The 21,924-nt window shown below is 37.0% G+C and overlaps 1 protein-coding gene across 3 annotated transcripts in view; it reads left to right on the top strand.

Moving 5' to 3' along the window:
• LOC139039718 (cytochrome P450 2C19-like) overlaps nucleotides 1-9,289 on the top strand; it is a 78,049-nt gene extending 68,760 nt beyond the window's left edge. For 2 of the 3 annotated variants that reach the window (XM_070486761.1, XM_070486760.1), the window contains exons 6-9: nucleotides 837-978; nucleotides 3,604-3,791; nucleotides 7,850-7,991; nucleotides 8,723-9,289. In XM_070486761.1, coding sequence (XP_070342862.1) covers nucleotides 837-978; nucleotides 3,604-3,791; nucleotides 7,850-7,991; nucleotides 8,723-8,904 — 654 coding nt within the window. In that variant the 3' untranslated portion in view covers nucleotides 8,905-9,289. Of the gene's footprint in view, nucleotides 1-836; nucleotides 979-3,603; nucleotides 3,792-5,535; nucleotides 7,502-7,849; nucleotides 7,992-8,722 lie in introns of those variants that run through there. The other variant, XM_070486767.1, reaches the window with a different exon arrangement.
• Nucleotides 9,290-21,924: the final 12,635 nt, after the last annotated feature.

Raw genomic sequence — 21,924 nt, forward strand, 5'->3', positions numbered from 1 at the left:
TCCTGTATTTGTTTGCTAGACTAAGCTCCTATTTCGTTGCATATGGAATACTATAGTGATGACTCTATATTGTCTTTGTGAATCCATTCTCTTTGACTATGATTTGTTTCAGGTTAAGCTGCAATATTAGCTTTTGCACAATTTCACCTTCATAGTCTTCAGACAATGTTGATTTCATATAAATTTTTAACAAAGAAGAGCATTATAAAATCTTGATTCAGCCTTATAACATCTTTCATGATATAACCCTAATCTACCTGTTTTGACTCATTAAGATTGTGTTTGTCTACAAATAAGAGAAAAACTATTAACAATGGCTTTAACAAATAGTGGGTTTATTTACTTCACATACTAAGAATCTTGTGATATGTCAGTGTAGTGCAGTACAGTAACTTTGAAACACCAGGAGCCCTGAAACATCAGACCTTCCATTTTTCTTCACCTATACAGAGTATACAAGCTAACTTCATGATTCAACCCTCTTGTCCCAAGATGATGTCTCTTCTACCTCCTTCACATTTTTGTTTTGAATAAGAAGGAAAAATAGAGGAAGTGGCACCACAGCCTTCTCCTTACATCTCACTGGCAAAAACTATGCTGCATAGCTAACCAATCTATAAAAGAGGCTCACTTTAAGCAAGTGAGGGATAAACCAGTATAAAATGATGCTTAAGTCATCTGATCTACAGTCTCTTGCCATACCATACAATAGTTTATTCTAATGTTGCACGCTGCAGCTTATGTGTTGGCTTAATTTTATAACAATGTGAGTTATTTGGATTAACTGTAATTCTGGCAAATTGATTTGCCCAATAATTTTATCAAATCATTCATAGGAAAAGCAAAATCAACAGTCGGAGTTTACTTTTGAAAACTTAAAAATCACTGTATCTGATTTGTTTGGAGCTGGGACAGAGACAACGAGCACCACCCTGAGATATGGACTTCTCCTCCTGCTGAAGCACCCAGAGGTCATAGGTATGACCAACACAATGAGCAGGGTGAATTTCAGAAAAGATGTTGGAAAGGCTCTGCAAGTATATTCTATCTTGTTCTCCCTAGCAAGCCTTCATTATTTAAATATCTATTCAACCAGCTTAATTTTTACAACTTTAGAGAACATAAAATAATGGGACATCTTCATGTAATACAGGAGAATGACTGAGAGGAGTAAGAACAATGTGGGCAGTAGCAAAATCAATAAAGCAGTGTCTGGATTTCATGGGAGGTTATTTGTGGCAGGCACAGATAGCATGTATTGGCCTGGGACTGCATATTGGTTTTATTATAAAAGGCCTCTTTGAACAGTAGGTACTTTCTTGCAGAGAGCTCCTCATTCGGAAAATGCAGTTTCTAAAGCCAGGATAGAGAAATGGAAAGTGCCTATTGACGCATAAGTGGAAATCCTAGAGATTTCGTGAGACTTCCTGAGATAATTTCCATACTCTAGGAAGTGTTCTACAAACTTAGATTCACAAGAAATGTGTTGCTATTCAGTCTTAAGATGTGCATAAAGGAATTTTGTTATTCCGGAAGACTGCTCCCAGAAAAGTGGTGTTTGCCAAGCTAAGAATTTTACAGGGTCAATGATTTTATCTTTTACCAAAAATTTTGTGTTAGAAATTTATCTTTCAAGAGTTACGGTTATGAACAGCAATTTAGAAACATACATCATCTTGTCCTGTGTCAGGGTCCCAATGAAAAGACTATAACCTGTTACAAATGAGATTTAGCCTTTTAAAGTTGCACAGAAAGAGGTCAAGAAACAGCCGATAAATCCTCAACAAATTTCTGAAACAGAGAGAGCATATTGAGGGGTGAAAATGAACTCAGTAGAGAGGATGAAATTGTAACATGAATGTCAGAAGAGGAAGCTATATAGTGAGGACAAGTCATTTGTGTCCTTACATCCCTATAAGGTTTGGTATTTGGAAGTACCAAGTGTCAAAGAAGATAGAAGGAGAAGGGTCCCCTGCCTGGGACCCTTCAACATGCCCTTTTATCAGGTAACTGTTTTTCCCCAACAGGATGAGGAAGGATTACTCTCCAGAGAAAATGAACCTAAGAGGCCCTACACTCAGGGACACTGGGCAGTGACAGGGAAAGGGTGAGTTGTAGGGCTGAAGAGAAAGGTTAAGTAAGAATCTATTTCTTGAGCTCTGAGAGTCTTAGCTCCTTTTTCCATCCTGCTTTCTGAAATTTAGAAGCCAGATTAATTGTGAACAGTTCTGGAGAAAAAACCCTCCATGTTTTGCGACTCAGGTAGAAAATTCTCTTGACAATAGCAGAGTGAAGGAAATGAAAACATCCACCCAAGACACAGGGTCATAAAATTTCAGAACACCACTAATAAAATCACCAAAACTTTCAGAGAGATTTTTCAGGTGATAAGTAAGGAGAGGATTCAGAAGAGTATCAGAATTCTTGAGAGCAACTATCAAATTGTGTATTAATAAACAGAGGGTATTTTCAGACCTGTATGTTTGACAAAATTTTTACACCCTCTTTCCCCTTTCTCATCCAAATGTCTGAAGTCAAGTCAGAAGATGTCATGGGCTCAAGGAATCAGGAGAACTCATCAAGGAGAATCAAATTGTCAGGGAGGTTGGTAGACACCAGGCCTAGAAAATACCCATTTCAAAATGGATTTGGTGGATAAAGTAGGTGTGAGGGGAGACACCAAGAACAAAAGAGAAGCAGTGAATTATCTGAAATGTCCTAACAATAGAGAAATCATTATTAATAGTTGGAAACACCTACCTCAGTATTTGGGAATAATTCTAAATTGAGATATAGACAATTAACAATTGAACTAGAAACATGGTTAAGTCCAAGAAAGTACCCAAAATGAAACATAATCATAGTTGTTTTACCAGGGAACATTGTTTATATAGTCAGAATGATACCAAAATAAATATTCTAACAGTCAAAAATTGAGGTCTAAATATATAGGGGAAGTAGAACAAGGGGACTTGTGTGTGTGTGTGTGGGTGTATTTTGTATGAGGCAGGGATGGAGATGTAAATTCTCACCTCTCATACCAGGAAGTCAAATATTGTCTAAAAAGAGGTAAGTAAGAAATAGAAACAGAGAGTCATTATTTAGAAATAGAACATAAATTTAAGAAAGTGCTAGGATGTTCAAAGTGGTAGCATTTGGCAACTTGGAGGAAGAGAGCACCACTGCAAGTTATACACACACACGTACACAAAGCTACATAGATTATAATTTAACTTTTCAATGCATATATTATTTTGGTATAAATTAATATTTTGCTTTTGTTTTTCTTTATGCAAGGGCTGTAATTTCTTGACAATTATGTTTCATTTATATTTTGAAACATTTCATCTTTTCTGTTTGTATTATCATGTATGCTGATATATAGGTATTTATAGATGGATCTTAAACCTAGCTTGTGGGAGAGTTCTATCTATCTATATTATAGCAATTATCTCTCTATGTCTAGGTGTATTCCTGGGTGTATAACTGATGTTTATAATGATTTTGGGACACTTTCCTAATGCTTCATGTATCCTTGAATTGACATGAAAATGTGGTATGCATTTTTCTCTTTTTCCATCAGTCTTCTTTGTGTTTTATCAGCTAAAGTCCAGGAAGAGATTGATCGTGTGATTGGCAGACACCGGAGCCCGTGCATGCAGGACAGGAGCCACATGCCCTATACAGATGCTGTGGTGCATGAGATCCAGAGATACATTGACCTCCTCCCTACCAATGTGCCCCATGCAGTGACTCGTGACGTTAAATTCAGAAACTACTTTATCCCTAAGGTAACATTTGTTTCTCTTATACTGACCCTAGTGGTCTTGAAGTTCCAATTTTCACAGTATGGGTCCAGTCCTCTATGAATACGAGATGAGAGAAGTACAAAAGTCAACTGTGTGGCAGCATTATGGATTTTGATTTGCTTCACGTCTAGACTATATGCTATATAGTGGGTTTTGAGAGCTGGCAGTGTTAAGTCTTCCAAATGTGTTCTTCTTTAACTTTGTTTGGCTAATCTTAGCTGTCTACGTTTCCAAATGAATGTTAGTAAGAGTTTGTTAATTTACCAAAACACTCTGCTGAAATTTTTATCAAGGTGACATTTGGTCAATTTGGAAAAACTTAACATCATGACACATTGAATCTTTTAATTAATGGACATGTTATATGCTCCCAATTTTGGAGGTCTTTCTTTAATTTTCTCAATAATTTTTTCAATGCATTTGTTTTCAAATCTTTGGTTTTTCCTAGATACTTAATATTATTGTTGTAAATTTTTAAAGTGGCTTTTCCAATTCTTTGATATATGGAAATATAATCCATTTTATTATTTTGTTGACCTTGTATGTAGCAAACTTGCTAAATTTAAAATCATTGCTAATAATTTGTCTCTAGACTAATTTGCAATTTTTATATACATCATTCTGTTACCTGAGTTAATATTCCTGTTTCATCCTTGTTTCACTTCTGATCTGTAGGAGATCGGAGGTTTAACGTCTTGCTATTGATAACGATGTTTTATGTACACTTTGGTAGATATTCTTATTCAGATTAGGAAGTTTACCCTCGTATCTTTTATGATTTTTTGGTCATGAATGTGTATATAATTTTTTCATGTTGACTCTCTGCATCTATTAGTATGATTGTATGGCCTCATTTTTCCCACTAAATAGTCATATTATCAGTATACACACACAGCTGGATTTAATTTGCTATATTTTGTTCGGAACTTCTGCATTTATATTCATAAGAGATTTTTGGCCTGCAGTTTTCCTTCATCAAAATTTTCTTGTCACATTTCTGGTGTCAAGGTAATGCTGGCCTTATAAAGTAGGTGAGAAATGTTCTTTAACATGGATTTATTTTTATTGTCTCATCCTCTTCTGCTGGCCACTTAGTTGTGTTCTTAAAATGCTTAATAACTTTTAGTTAGATGCTAATTATTATGTATGAAAAAATGCAGTTTCAGATGATGTTTTTATCTTCTTCCAGAAAGGGTTTATCCCTCTCCTACTAGGCAGTCAGAATGATGGAACACTCTTGTTTTGATTAAAATTTGTACATTGACACAGACTTAAAATTAACTGTAGGTATCAGCTTACCTCTCTGAGATTCTCCCAACTATGGAATCTTGAGACAAATTTTTGTCTTAGCAGATTTACAATTTCTGTATATATTCAGACTTTTTAGTTGATATACTACAAGCTACTCCAGTTCACTTGAAACCAGGACATATTACTATTATGTTTAAAAAATAATATTACAAAATTTGTTTTTGTTGAAGAAAGAAAGCAATGGCTTTGCTAAGGCTGCAAATACTAATGCCAATCTTTGGAGAAGACAGAATTGATGACTTTACCAAGAGGTGTTGAAACTTACCTCAATGATTATAGATTTGGTATAAGGGTTAGGATTTCAAGCCCACTCATTTTTTTCAACAAAGAACACAATGAGGAGAAGACTTTTCTTTTTTAATATTGGGGTCTAAGGGAAATACTTAATCAAACTTATTTTTCCTTGTATTTCTAGGTAAAAGGGAAATAATGGAGTAGATATGAGAATGAGATTGCCTATCTTTTCCATCCATTACATCAGATTTGGAAATGAGCATTCCATCCTGTATAGGGCATCCCAGTAGAAAAATATGCAACATTGCGTGGCTGATTCTACCTTCTTATGAATCAGATAAGTGATTTCTTCTATCGTAGGCTGGGACCATTGAGCTAGGTGGAAATAATGGTCTAAAACAAGTTTTGATAAACCTTTTATATAAAGAGCCAGAGTGTAAATATTTTAGACCTCATGGGCCTTGAAGTGTCTGATGCAGCATTAAAATCTGCCATTGTAGCATGGAAGCAGTCATAGAGCATATGTAAACAAATGAGAAAGGCTATATCTCAATATTTATTGAAACTGAAATTTAAATTTCACGTAATTTTAGTGTCACAAAATTTTATTCTTCCTTGGTCTTTTCAATTTAAAATGTTTAGCTCATGCACTGTATAAAAACAGGTAGTAGGCTGGATTTCCACAGGGGTTATTTTTTGTTGATGTCTGTTATAAAACAATCAGTCTAATAGAACACTTTGCAATGATGTCAGGTTTATTTGCACTTTTTTTTTGCCTTATCTAAAGAATATTTGCCTGCACAGGATCCCAAAGATTTACTCTTATTTTTTTCTAAAGCTTTACAGTTTTAGCACTTATATTTAGATCATTGATCCATTCAGGTAAATTTTACTTATGGTGCAGAGTAATGGTCATGCCTCCTTTTATTTCTTTGTGAATATCCAATTGTTCAAGTCATTTAATAAAAATATATTGGCTTTTGTATCTTTCTTTTTTTGCTTTTATATCTTAAGGAAAGAAATTCCTATATTGTTAAAAAATATACAACCAAATAATTTTAAAAATAAAGTTTTAGACCTTCTATATGATAAATTTAATGGGTGTAATTTCACCCCAACATGTCATTAAAATTTTTTTAATCTAAAAACATTAAAACATGTGCATATATATGTAGTATATAAATTTGTTTACATGTCTACTTTTATATCCATGTATCTATTTATCTGTCAACACCTTAATACTTCAGTCAGTATATTTCAATAGGAATAATTTTTGTATACAGATTAATAATAGCATTCACACTCAAGAGTTATCATTGATACAATAATATTATCTAATGTACAGCTTTTATTTAAATTTTATCAACTTTCCTAGAATATCCTTTATAGCTTTCTCTTTCTTTGCAATTCAGTATCCAGCCAAGGAACAAGCACATAATTTGGTTTTCTTTTCTTTTTGTCTCCTATTATCAGTTCCCCTTGCTATGTTTTCTTTCAGTATATTTAACTTTGTGAAGAGCCAAGGCCATGAGTCATGTAAAATATTCCTCAGGCTGGTTTTGTGTGATTTTTTTTTACATTTTGATTTTGGCAGGAGAACTACACAAGTGTGCTTTGTATGTCCCACTGAAGGTCATTGGTGAGGCGGGGGTCACATAATGTCACTTATCCCATTATTGGTTGTGCTATGTTTCTCACACAATAAAGTGGTATCTGGCAGATCTCTCCAAGGCAGAAGTTCTGTTTTTGCATTTAATTAATCAAAATCTATGGCATACTAATTTAGGATTATTGAATATCATGCTTTCCATTCATTCACCCAACAGTTTTAACATTAATTGATAAAACTTGCCTCAATTGATGATCCTAAGCTGAACTATTACAAAATGATTGTTCTAATTTTATCATCGTTTCTGTGTTTCTAAGCTAGGATCAATCTGTAATGGAGTCTACTTCATATTTTTAAATTAAGACAAACAAGCTGCTTGGCAATGATAGGCACTAATAGTTGTTACTGTACTTATTGTTATTACCTCAGAAGAGATTAATTTTAATTAGATCAGATGTCTGTTTACAAAAGCCCTATGAACAGATAACTCCAGGTGTTTCAAGCTCCAACAGACACTTCCACTTTAAACCATAATCCACATATGAGAGTAGTGAAAAATGAAAAGATAAAATAAAGAGCTGATGGGACATACACTAGTGTCCACACGTGGTGATAAACAGAATGGATTCAGAAGGTCTGGTACCATAGGATCCATATACTCAGTATTTCAAATGCTATTGGAGTTCACTTTAGCAACATCACTGCCATTAAACTTAAACTTATCCTTGTTTATTCCTTGTTCTGTCTGGCTCAAAATGCCACTATGTTTCTTTAGACTTAGGATTCCTCTTCTATAGATCATAAGATTGCACTAAATTATTTACAACATTTATTCCAGCTCCATGACTTTTTGATAACTCTGTTTATCTTTATCTGTTCTTTCCAGGGCACAACCATATTAATATCACTGACTTCTGTGCTGCACGATGACAGAGAATTCCCCAATCCAGAAGTATTTGACCCTGGTCACTTCCTGGATGAGAGTGGCAACTTTAAGAAGAGCGACTACTTCATGGCTTTCTCAGCAGGTAATGAAACTTTATTTCCTTTGGTACTTCAAAAGACAGGATAGCTTTATGTGATCAGTTGTAACTTACATAGTACCCACCCTGGGGTTGGTGGAATTGCACTTTGTTCACAGTCAGGAGTACTAATCTCAATGCCTATGCACTTTCCCTCTTCATGATATATCCTCATTATTGGGCCACATCATGGGAGCTTTGAAGAGTTGACCCAGTTCTTCCAAATTCAGAAAAGAAATTTGAGCTAGGTACTGAAAAAATATGAGAAGTGTAGCTTAGCCAAAATTAGGAGTTTGACATAAAAATTGAAACTTCACTGTGTGTTGGAGATTAATGAAGAGTAGGTATAGTTAAAGCAGGGAACAGAGGATGTGAAGAATGGAAAGAAAGATCATGGAACGTATGACTAGGAACAGAAAGTGCAACCAATGTGTGTGTGTTTCTGGGAAAGCTTGATGGCAACTTGAAATATCAAAAGAGCAGTTATAATGTAAGAATACTTAATGAAATGGTTGGAATAGTACTGATGCTCAATAAATACTTGTTGAAAAAAGGATATCTGTTAAAATAAAATATTAGTTGTATAGCATGTGTGCCCATTATTTGTCCATCTGTTTATCCAGCCATCCTGCCTTCCATACATCCACTCAACCATTTATCAAATAGTTACTGCATATGCTCTTTATGATAGCCAGAACACAGTGTTCAAGGAGTATCTACTCTATGTTTATTTTCAGGAAAACGGGTGTGTGCAGGAGAGGGCCTGGCCCGCATGGAGCTGTTTTTATTCCTGACCACCATTTTACAAAAATTTAACTTGAAATCTGTGGTTGATCCAAAGGACATTGACACCACCCCTGTTGCAAATGGATTTGCTTCTGTGCCACCTTCTTATCAGCTTTACTTCATTCCTGTGTGAGACTGTCTGAACACCTGACTTTTCCTATGATGATGTCTGCAACTCCCTCTCATTTGGGACATGGTCCACCTCCTTTCTTCGTCACCTTCTTCCTGGGAATACCTTCGCTGACCTCTTCTCTCCTCATCATCCTATTCTCTCAAGATCCAGGAATATCCAATCTCCATTAAAGGAGAATTTCCCGAGTTTCACTGCATATACTCCATACTCTATCTGCTATTCTCTATACTCTGCAACGTTTGTTTTGGTCATCATATATGCTAATACCTATCTAATATTGAGTAGTGCTATGTCATCAATATGAAATAAAGCAAGATGATTAGTGTATACCAATGCAAAGCCATTTCTCCTCTGCATTTTCTAAATAAAATATATAATTTGATGATCCAGTTTTCAGACTTTCCTTCCTATGTGCAAATACAGTAAGAAATGAAAGAAAATAATCTTAAGAGGTCATGGTGGTCCTGATGATGATAAGCACAGAGAAGGACAAAGTGAGAGCAGAAATGGTCTACTGGCTGCACATCACCTAGAGTTGCTTGAATTTGGATTTTAAAATGAGAGAAATTGTGTTCAGGAGCACCATCATCCATTAGGGAAATATTGAGATCAGCAATAGAGAGGAACTAAATCCAAAGTAAACAACAGAAAATTACATATAAAAATCAGAGCTGAAATCAATGAACTTGTAAACAGGAAATCAATAGAAAAAATCAATGAAGCCAAAGCAGTTTTTTGTGAAAAGTTCAAAGGAATTGATAAAACCATACTTAGGCTACCCCTCCCAAAAGAGAGAAGACACAAATTACTAATGTCAGAATTAAAAGAGGGTTCATCACTTTCATACTATGTATATTAAAAGCATAAAAAAGAATATTATAAACAAGTCTTTGTCCACAAATTTGATAACTTAGATGAAATGGGCCAATTCTTTAAGTACTCAATCTGTAAAAACTTACACAAGAAGGGGTAACATAAGCAACATAGCATAGTATAAAGCTCTAGACTCTCCTTCCCCCGGTGGATACACTGATTCACAACACGCATGAATCAATTCCCTTTGTAGAAAGTCCAGAAACTAGTTGAAAAATTGCTGTACCCTGAGTGAATGTGAATCCAGCCACATGAAAGCCACAAATAAATGCAGATACTTACTCCTACCATAAATACCAACCCTAGCAAAATCCTGTATAATTGGTCAGGAACCCTGTAGCTCCCAGCCTCTCCCTGAGGAGCAAAGGAGTTGTAATGCACATCTGGCATTCAAAACTTTCAAAACTGTTTTGGGATGCATGAGGAACTGGCTTCTGTCTTGCTTGCTTGGAACACTGACAGGACTCAACATACTCTAGTTAGCTGGCGGCTGCTAAAACAGAAAAAGGAGGCTGGACTAACATGCAGGTTTGAGAGAACTACAGAATCTTTGGCTGGGCTGATTGGTGAAGATTTCCTGCTGGACAAGATAAGTCAGTGAAGACTAAGAGAGATGGCTATTTTGTCTAATGTGCAGACAGCAACATGGAGAATAAAGAAAAATGAAGATACAGGAGATATATGATTTACCTGAAAGATAATTCAAAATAACAGTCATAAAGATCACTGAGTTCAGGAAAACAATAAGTAAACAAAGTAGGAATTTCAACAAAAAGATAGACAATGCAAAAATAGCTAACGGAAATCATAGAGCTGAAGAATACAATAACTGAACTGAAAAAGTCATTGGAGTGTTCAATAGCAGACTATATCAAGCAGAAGAGAGGGTCATTCAACCAAAATTCAGGTCACTGTATATTACTCAATTAGAGGAGCAAAAAGAAAAAGAAGGAAAAAGAATAGAAAGCTTAGGGAACTTACAGAACACCATCAAGTGGACCGATATATGCCTTATAGAAGTCTTAGAAGGGGAAGCAAGAAAGAGAAAGCTTATTCAAAGTAACAATGGCAGAAAACTTCCCAAAGCAGGGAGGAGGTAGACATACAGACCCAGAAAGTATAAAGAGCCTCAGATAGTTAAAAAATCAAAGAAATCCACACTGAGACACACTGTAATCAAATTATCAAAAGTCAATGACAGTGAGAGAAAGCAGCACGAGAAAGCAACTTATCACATACAAGAGAACTCCCACAAGACTGTCAGCAAATTTTTAAGCAGAAATCTTGCAGGAAAGAAGAAAATGGGATGATGTACTCAATGTTATGAAAGAAAAAAACACAAAACACCAAGAATCTATACACAGCAAAACTATCCTTCAAAAATGAAGGAGAGAGAGGGTGTCAAGATGTTGGCATAGGCGGACTCTGAACTCGCCTCTTCTCATGAACACAACCAGGTTAAAACTATTTTTGGAACAATTACCCTAAGAGAGAGCTGAAAACTGCATGAAAAGGAATCCCCACAAAAAGGAATAGTCCTGACTGAGGCAGAAGAAGCATAAGTTTCTCTATGGAGAGAAAAATGACAACTTCACAAGCCATAGAGTTTCATGGCTGGCCAGCTGGGGTCAATCTAAGATATGCAGCCTTCCTTGGAGGAGTAGGGGACCTGCGCAGGAGAGTGTTGCTGCTATAAGCATCCTTCAGGCTCAGCACAACTGAGATGAGTGTCATAATATCTGGCTTTACTGGCTATTAACTACAACAAGGAATACCCCTAGAAAAGTTATTGGACATAAGTGGGAAAAAGCCAGCTCTTAAAGGAGCCATGCACAAATTCACACATTTCAGAAAGCAACATAAAATCACCATAAAGAAGGTACACAGCCCTTTGGTAAAAAGAGACTCACCTGGTAGGTTCTGGGTGCATCTTGGTGAGAGGTGAGACCTCTCCAAGAACACAGCCCTAGTGCAGGTGTGCTGACACAGACACTGGCAGACACCATTGGAGTACTTCCCTGGTCTCTTAGTTTTGCTTGGGGTCTGCCCTCCCCACTAGAGCAACAATTTAATCCAGCTCAACCAGGGCATACAGCCAGCCCCAGGGACTGACCTCACCGAATAGCAAGCACTGGGGCAACTTCTGTTCTGCATGGACTGGGTACCTGGGTCCTGTGCAGGGAGGTGAGTGGGCCTGCCTCTGTGTGGCAGGGTTTGTGTGAGGAGTGGGTGGAGAGTGTGAGGAATCAATGGAAATTGTGGGGCCACTGCAGTGGGACAACTGGGTATGCTCCAGGGGACTGGACATGTGCATGGGCCAGGGCTGTGTTGATGGTCCATGTGGACCTGTGGGCTGTGGGGCTTATCAGTGGCAGAAGACTTGTGCTCCTCAAATGACTACATAGGGGATGGCACCACCTTCCAAAGCCTGAAACAATTGGGTACTCCTGTGCCTAGGGGCAGCCTCACTCAGCTGCAATCTTGAGAGAGCTGACAACTGCCTTGTAGACCTGAGGCTTAGAGCAACTGTAAGCCCCTGAGCCTTACAACCAGCCACGCTAGGAGCTTACTCACTTAACAGAAAAAGTGCAACAAGAATGTGCTATTAGACCTTGCATCCAACTGTGCTGGGGCTCCCCAAACCCAATAAAGTGGCTGAAGGGTCTATAGCAGCCACACACAGCTGAGCACTACAACCAGCTGATCAGGGGGACAGCCTAGATTCCCTGGGCACCTGCAGCAAGAACAACCCTGCCACAACAGAAAGACACACATCATAGCCCACACAGGAGTGACTCCTGGAACATTTGGAACTGGTCATGAGAGGGAGATACACTGCTGGGGTTCAAAGAGTGTCTCCTACATAAGGCCAGTTCTCCCAGATCAAGAGACATAGCTGACCCACATAATACATAGATATAAGTACAGAGAAAGAGGCAAAGTGAAGAGGCAAAGGAATACATCCAAGCAAGGGAACAAGACAAAACCCCAGAAAAAGAACTAAATGAAACAGAAATAAACTATCTACCTGAAATAGTGTTCAAGCCAAAAGTCCTAAGGATGCTCACTGGTTTTGGGAGAAGAATGGATGAACACAGTGAGAATGTCAACAAAGAATTGGAAAATATAAAAAGGAACCAATCAGAAATGAAGACTACAATACTAGAAATGAAAAATTCACTAGAGGGAGTCAATAGCAGAGTAGGCGATACAGAAGAACATAGCAGCAAGTGGTATGAAAGACTAGAGAAAATCACCCAAGCTGAACAGATAGAAGAAAAAAGATTTTAAAAAATGAGAAAAGTCTAAGGGAACTCGGGCACAACATCAAGTACATTAACATTCGTATTATAGGTGTCCCAGAAGAAGAGAAAGACAAAGGGCTAGAGAATCTATTTGAAGAAATAATGGCTGAAAACTTTCAAACCTAAGGAAGGAAAGACACCCAAGTACAGGAAGCAAAGAGAGCATCAAACACGATAAACCCAAAGAGGCCCACACCAAGACACATTGTAATTAAAATGTCAAAAACTAAAGACAGAATCCTAAAAACCACAAGAGAAAGGCAACAAGTTACATACAGAGGAAACAGCATAAGGCTATCAGCCAACTTCTCAGCTGAAACCTTACAGGCTGGAAGGGATTAGCATGGTATATTTAAACTGCTGAAAGGAAAAAACCTACAGCCAAGAATACTCTACCTGGCAAGGTTATCATTCAGAATGGAGGGAGAGAGAAAGAATTTCTCAGGCAAGCAAAAATTAAAGGAGTTTATCACCAAGAAACCGGTTTTACAAGAAATACTAAAGGGATTTAAGTGGAAAGAGAAGACTACAAATAGGAATAAGAAAATTATCAAAAAAAGGTCAATAAAATCACTGGTAAATGCAAAAATACAGTAAAGGTAGCAAATCAACCACCTATGAAGATAATATGGAGGTCAAGAGACAAAAGTACTAAAATTAACTATTTCAATGATAAGAGGGTAATGGATACACAAACACAAAAAAGAAGTTAGATATCAAAAACATAAAATGTGAGAGAGAGGGTAACAGAATTGAGCTTTTAGAAAGAAGTCAAACTAAAGAGACCATCAACTCACTATAGATTGCTAAAGTAGATTATTAAATATGAACCTCATGGTAATCACAAAACAGAAACCTATAATAAATACACAAATAATTAACAGAAAGGAACCTGAACATAATACTAAAGAAACCATCAAATCACATAGCAAGAGAGCAAAAGAAGAAGAAAGGAACAGAGAAGAACTACTAAAACATCCAGAACACAATTAGCAAAATGGTGATAAGTACATATTTACCAATAGCTACTTTAAATGTCAATGGACTAAATGATCCCATCAAAAGGCATAGGGTGACCAATTGGATTAAAAAAACAAGACCCATATACATGCTGCATACAAAAGACATACCTCAGACCTAAAGATACTCACAAACCGAAAGTGAAGGGATGGAAAAAGATAATTCATGCAAATGGCAAAGAAAAGAAAGCTAAGATAGCAATACTTATACAAAACAGACATTTAAACAAAAACTGTAACAAGAGACAAAGAAGTGGACTACATAATGATAAAAGGAACAATCCAACAAGAAGACATAACATTCATAAATATCCATGCACTAACATAGGATCACCTAAATAAATAAATATTAACAGACATAAAAGGAGAAATAGACAGTAACACAAAAATAGTAGGGGACTTTAACACTCCACTTATGCCCGTGGATAGATCATCCAAACAGAAGATCAATAATGAACCATTTGCCATAAATGACACATTAGACCAGATGGACTTAGGAGATATATGCAGAACCTTCTGTACAGAGACTGCAGAATACACATTCTTTTCAAGTGCACCTGGAACATTCTCCAGGATTGATCAGATATTAGGCCACAAACAAGTCTCAATAAATTTAATAAGATTGAAATATTACTGTGCATTTTTTATGACCACTAAGGTATGAAGCTAGAGATCAACTACACGAAGGAAATCAGAAAAGCCACATAAATGTGGAGATTAAACAAAATGCTTCTGAAGAATTATTGAGTCAATGAAGAAATCAAAGGAGAAATAAAAAAATACCTGGAGACAAATGAAAATGACAATATGGCAGGCCAAAATCTATGGGATACAGCAAAGGCAGTTCTAAGATGGAAGATTATAACAATAAAGGGCTATCTCAACAAACAAGAAAAATCCCCAATAAACAATCTAACAGTATACTTAAAGGAACTGGAAAAAGAAGAACAAAGCCAAAAATCAATAGAAGAAAGGAAATAATAAAAATCAGAGCAAAAAAATAAAAATAAAATCATGACAAAAAATAGAAAAAATTACTGAAAGCAAGAGCTGATTCTTTGAAAATATTAAGAAAATTGACAAGACTTTAGCTGGACTCATCAAGAAAAAAAGAAAGAAGACTCAAAGAAATAAAATCAGAATTGAAAGAGGAGAAATTACAACTGATACCTCAGAAATACAAAAGGTTGTAAGAGAATACTATGGAAAGTTATACACCAACAAATTGGATTATCTAGAAAAAATGGATAAATTCTTAGAATCATACAACCTTCCAAAACTGAATCAAGAAGAAAGAGAGAATTTGAATAGACTAATCACCAGTAGGGAGATTGGGACAATCATGAAAAACCTCCCAAAATATAAAAGTCCAGGACCAGATGACTTCTCGGGTGAATTCTACAAAATATTCAAAGAAGACTTAATGCTTTAGAGGAGGGGAAGGTTCCTAAAACCTTCTACGAAACCAATATTACCCTGATACCAAAACTAGAAAAGGACGTAACAACAAAAGAAAATTACAGGCCAATATCACTGATGAACATCAATGTAAAAATCTTCAACAAAATGCTAGCAAATAGAATACAACAATGTGTTAAAAAGATCATACACCATGATCAAGTGGAATTCATTCCAGGGATGCAGCGATGGCTCAACATCTGCAAATCAATCAACGTGATACACCACATTAATGAAATGAAGAATAAAAACCACATGATAATCTCAATAGAGGCAGAGAAATCATTTGACAAGATACAACATCCACTTATGACAAAAACTCTGAAAAAATGGGTATAGAAGGGAAGCACCTCAACATAATAAAGGCCACGTATGACAAAACCCACAGCTTCTATCATTCTCAATGGCGAAAGACTGAAAGCTATCCCTCTAAGATCAGGAACCAGACAAGGATGCCCACTTTCACCTCTCTTATTTAACATAGTATGGGGATCCCTAGCCAAAGCAATCAGGCAAGAAAAAGAAATAAAAGGGATCCAAATTGGAAAAAAAGAAGTGAAACTGTCACTATTTGCAGCTGACATGATTTTATATGTAGAAAACCCTAAAGAATCCACCAAAAAACTTCTAGAAATAAGAAAAGAATACAGTCAAGTCGCAGGATACAAAATCAACATACAAAATTCAGTTGCGTTTCTACATACTAACAATAGAGTAGTAGAAAGAGAAATTAAGAATACAATCCCATTTACAATTGCAACAAAAAGGATAAAATTCCTAGGAATAAACTCAACCAAAGAGATGACAGATCTTTTCTCTGAAAACTGCAAAACATTGTTGAACGAAATTGAGGAAGACACAAAGAAATGGAAAGATATTCCGCGCTCTTGGATTGGGAGAATTAACATAGTTAAAATGTCCATACTTCCTAAAGCAATCTATAGATTCAATACAATCCCTATAAAAGATCTAACAACATTTTTCACAAAATAGAACAAAGAATCCTAAAATTTATATGGAACAACAAAAGATTCCGAATAGCCAAAGCAATCCTGAGGAAAAAAACAAAGATGGAGGTATCACACTCCCTGATTTCAAAATATGCTACAAACCTATAGTAACAAATACAGCGTGGTACTGGCAAAAGAAAAAAAAAAAGAAAAAGAAAAAAGAAAAAGAAAAAAAGAAACAGACGCACAGATCAGTGGAACAGAATCTAGAACCCAGGAACAAATCCACACTTCTATGCAGAGCTAATATTCGACAGGGAGCCAAGAGCATACAATGGAGAAAGGAGAGTCTCTTCAATAAATGGTGTTGGGGAAACTGGACAGCCACATGCAAAAGAATGAAAGTAGACCATTCCCTTACACCATGCACAAAAATCAACTCAAAATGGATTAAAAACTTGAATGTAAGGCCTGACACCATGAAACTTCTAGAAGAAAACATAGACAGTACGCTCTTTGACGTCGATTTTAGCAGCATTTTTTCAAATGCCATGTCTGACCAGGCAAGGGAAACAATAGAAAAAATGAACAAATGGGATACATCAAACTAAAAAAGCTTCTGCACAGCAAAGGAAACCATCAACAAAACGAAAAGGCAAGCTAACAATTGGGAGAAGATATTTGCAAACCATATTTCAGATTAGGGCTTAATATCCAAAATATACAAAGAACTCATATGTCTCAACAACAAAAATCCAACAACCCAATGAAAAAGGGGCAAAAGATCTGACCAGAGCTTTCTCCAAAGAAAATACACGGCTGGCCAACAGGCACATGAAAAAATATTCAATATCATTAACTACCAGGGAAATGCAAATCAAAACTACAATGTTATATCACCTCACTCTGTCAGAATGGCCATAATTAACAAGACAAGAAACAACAAGTGTTGGAGAGGATGTCAAGAGAAGGGAACCTTTGTGCACTGCTGGTGGGAGTGCAAACTCCTGAAATCAATATGGAAAACAATATGGATTTTCCTGAGAAAATTACCAACAGATCTACCATATGATCCAGCTGTTCCACTGCTGGGTATTTATTCAAAGAACTTGAAAATACAAATGCCTTAAGACACATGTACCCCTACGTTCATCACTGCATTATTCACAATAACCAAGACTTGGAAGCAACCCAGGTGCCCATCAAGGGACAAATGGATAAAGAAAATGTGGTATGAATACACCATGGAATACTACTCAGCCATAAGAAATGATGAAATCCATTTCTTCTATTTGTTACAACATGGATGGACCTTGAGGGTATTATGCTAAGTGAAATAAATCAGAGAAAAAAGTAAAGTACCATATGATCTTACTCATAGGTAGAAGATAAAAGCAATGACAAACAAACACAATGCAACAGAGATTGGATTGGTGGTTAACTGAGGCAAAGGAGGAGGGAGGAGGGTGAAGGGATGATTAGGCACACGTGTGTGGTGATGAATTGTAATTAGTCTTTGGGTGGTGAACATGATGCAATTTACCCAGAATTTGAAATTTATTATGATCTACACCTGAAAGTTATACAATGTTATAATCAATCTTACTGCAAGAAAAAGCATTTGTAATCAAACACCCTCAGAAATAAATCTTCACTCAAATTTTGACACGAAAATAGGAGAAATAAATGAAAATGGAAATCACAACATAAATTATGGGATGCAGTTAAAGTATTCTAAGAGGAAATCTTATAGCAATAGTTACTTTATAAACAATCTAACTTTACAGTCAATATATTAGAAAAAATATCAAATTAAATCCAAAGTTGGCAGAAGGAAGGAAATAATAAAGACTAGAAGAGAAATAAACAACACAGAGAATAGAAACAGAATTTTCAAAAAACTAAGAAAGTAAGAGTTGATATTTTGAAAAAAATAAAATTGATATATCTTTAGCTAGACTAAGAAAAAAGGAAGGTTCAAATATATAAAATCACAAATTAAGGCGAAGCTATATAACTGATGCCACAAAATCAAAAGGATCGTAAGAGACTATCATGATCAATTATATGCATGCAACATGGATAACCTAGAAGAAATGGATTAATTTCTAGGCACATATAACCTACCAATATTGAACAATGAAGAAACAGAAAGTCAGAACAGGTTTGAAATGATAAAGGAGATATTGATTGAGTAATCAAAAATCTCCCAAGAGTTCCAGTTCAAGATGGCAATGTAGGAAGATCCTGAACTCACCTGCTCCGATGGACGTGCCAAATCTACAGCTACATACAGAACAATAATCCTCTGAAAAAAGCCCTGAAAGCTATCTAAGCCCTTCCTACACAATAGGCAAATGAGAGAAAACCCATGTCAAAGTGTGTAGGAGAGACTGAGACACAATGTCACCAAAAACCACACCCTTCTTGCAGTGATCCGCAATCTAAAGTGAACTCAAAACCTGGATCTTCTCGCTGAGGAGATCTGGGGAAACAAGCATCTTGAAGTACAAAATAGGCGCCCCCAGAGGATCACATCCCTGTTAGTGAGGAAGAAGAGTAAACAGACCATTGTAATCTGGTACAGCTAGTGCTATGAGAGAAGGAAAAACAGGGTTCTCTGGGGACATGAGGTGAAAACTGCCTCCTTTCTGATTAGTCCAATCTCATGGTGAGGCATAAAATGGAATAAGCAACATTCCCCCCCCCCCCCACCTTATGTTGCATTTCCCAATTGATCCAGCTATTTCCCAGAGAATTTCTTCATTTCTTTTTAGTCTTACTTCTCTCTCCTCCTCCATCTGAAGCATTTCTATATTTCTGTTCTCTAAATTACTGATTCTGTCCTCCATAATATCAGCTCTATTTTTTAGGAATCAAGATTTTCCTTATGTCATTCATTGTTTTTCATCTCCAACACTTCTGATTTTTTTAATATAATTTCAATCTCTTTTGTGAAGAATTCCTTCTGTTCATTAATTTTATTCCTGAGATCATGAAACTTTCTGAGTTTTCTTGTTATGCATTGAGTTTCTTTATGATAGCTATTTTGAATTCCCTGTCATTTAGACTGTAAATTTATGTGACTTCAGGATTGATTTCTGGGTACTTGTCATTTTCCTTCTGGTTTGGAGTGGTAATATACCTTCTCGTACTATTTGGTGGGGTGGATTTGCACTGTCACATAGTGGTAGTATCTGATCACAGATTCCACCTGCCACCACTGGGGGAGGGGGACACCAGCTGTGTCTTCTGAGCCCTCTGTGACCCCTGGAAGATGTGCCTGTCTGTTGGAAACTGTGCTGACTAAGCCCCCCTGTGTTTGCCCACTGGTTGCTGCTGCTTTACACACGTATGTGCAGGCCCTCTGGCATGGATCCGTTGTTCTGGCTGACTGGCTGTACTGGTACCAGGTGGGAGGGGGGAGTAACACTTTCTTTCGCATGCATGATCCCACACCTCCCCCCACTCTACATTCACTGTCTGCCTGATTTGGCTTCTCAGCTTGGTGTGGCCACCCCTGCAATTGCTTAGCTGCCTTGGTGTGGTGCATTCCCACAGGCTGGGAGGCAATTCAGAGAACAAAAGTGTTCCCACAGAGGGCTGCCTTTTTCCCATTCTACTCTCAGTGTCTTGTGCTGGTCATTGAAAAGCCCCTTGCCCTAGATCACTGCCTTCCAGGGAGTGAGAGAGGATCTCCTTACCTCTGCCTACTGCCTCCCAGGTGGGTCAAGCACCCCAACCTTCAGATTAATGGCTGTGTGGATCTCTCAAATGCCCATTGTGCTATGTGAATGTCCTCTGTTGGTTTATGAATGTCTTTTTTGTTGTATCTTAGGAGAGAGTGACTAAGGGAAGAGCTCACTCCACTATGATGCTGACGTCACTCTGGAATAAGCAACATTTTGATAAGATAAATGATATTTGAGTTGCCTCACATAGGGCAGAGAGAAAGGAAAGTAGAGAAGGAGGGACTTTTTTTGTGTGTGAGGAAGATTGGCCTTGAGCTAACATCTGTTGCTGATCTTCCTCTTTTTGCTCGAGGAAGATTGTTACTGAGCTAACATCTGTGCCAATTTTCCTCCGTTTTATGTGGGATGATGACACAGCGTGGCTTGATGAGTGATGCTAGGTCCGTTCCCAGGATCTGAACCCATAAACCCTGGGCCTCCAAAATGGAGTGCATGAACTTAACCACTATGCCCCTGGACCGGTCCCAGAAAGGACATTTTTAAGGAGGTAATGGACCACAGGAGTAAGACATTTGCTCTAGACCAAGGAGGAAGAACTTTCTGTCAACTAAATATAGGGTAAGGGAAATATTGGGAATATGGTAGGGTATTTAATGTACAGTAAATCTGGAAAACCCTGCAGTCATCTGCAACTCCCTCTCATCTAGAGGCATCATTCGTCTACTTCCTACTTCATCACCTTCCCAGGAATGCCTTCTCTGATCTCTCCCATCACATTTCCCCATTCCTTCAATATCCAGTGAGTATCCAACCTCCATTAAAAAGAGTTTCCTGAGTTTCACTGAACAGATTTATCTGCTATTTTCTATACTCTGCTACTACTCTCCACACTCAGATCCTCAGCTGTCACATGGGTATTATAACTCAGACTATGATGTTCAAATGAACCAGTGAATGAGAAAGACATATAAATACTAAGACAAATCTCTTGGTTATTTTTTTGTCTGTATGGTTATGTCTCTGTCATTTAGGGTGTGTGTGTATGTGTGTAACAGAGAGAGAGAGAGGGAGAGAGATGGAAGGGTAGTAGGCAAGGAAAGAGATTCCAGGACTCAACTGGGAGGAATCATGGAAATATTAAGACTAAGGTTGATGAAGACGATATATTGGCTTGCTGTCTTATGTGTCAATAAAATTTCCCCTTCCAAGCATCTACCTTCTGTAATTCCTTATTTTGGAGAATTTTACTTGGTATTCTTGTCCTTGGTTGAAATGATTTTTAGGAGTAGAGAGAGAAGGAAGCAAATTCCAAAACTTTTCTGTCATAACCCTGTGGATTTGCAGGATGGGGAAGAGGAGTATTGAGGACTGAGTTCAAGAGAAAATCTAGGGAATGGAGGGGGAGTTAAAAATAAAAAAAGATAATTTTTTGGTAAATTTTCTCATCTCTTTAACAATGCTTGTCTCACGTAATTGTTTGAACCATTTTAGGGATTATCACATTTTTTAAAATGAGATAAATTTATGTGGGTTTGTCAAGTGAGGTTTGAACTGACAAAAACTCAAGACACACGTATTTTTACCCTATTTGGAGGAGTTATTGGGGCTGGTAGGAGGAGGAAAGTAGGTAGCATGTAGGGTTTCAACTTCTTGAGCTATTTTCTGATCCAAGTTTATACCCCTGTAGTCATCCTTGAAGCACTGAAAGGGCTAATATGTAGAC

Source organism: Equus asinus, chromosome 2, assembly GCF_041296235.1.
Source record: "Equus asinus isolate D_3611 breed Donkey chromosome 2, EquAss-T2T_v2, whole genome shotgun sequence".
Lineage (NCBI taxonomy): Eukaryota > Metazoa > Chordata > Mammalia > Perissodactyla > Equidae > Equus > Equus asinus.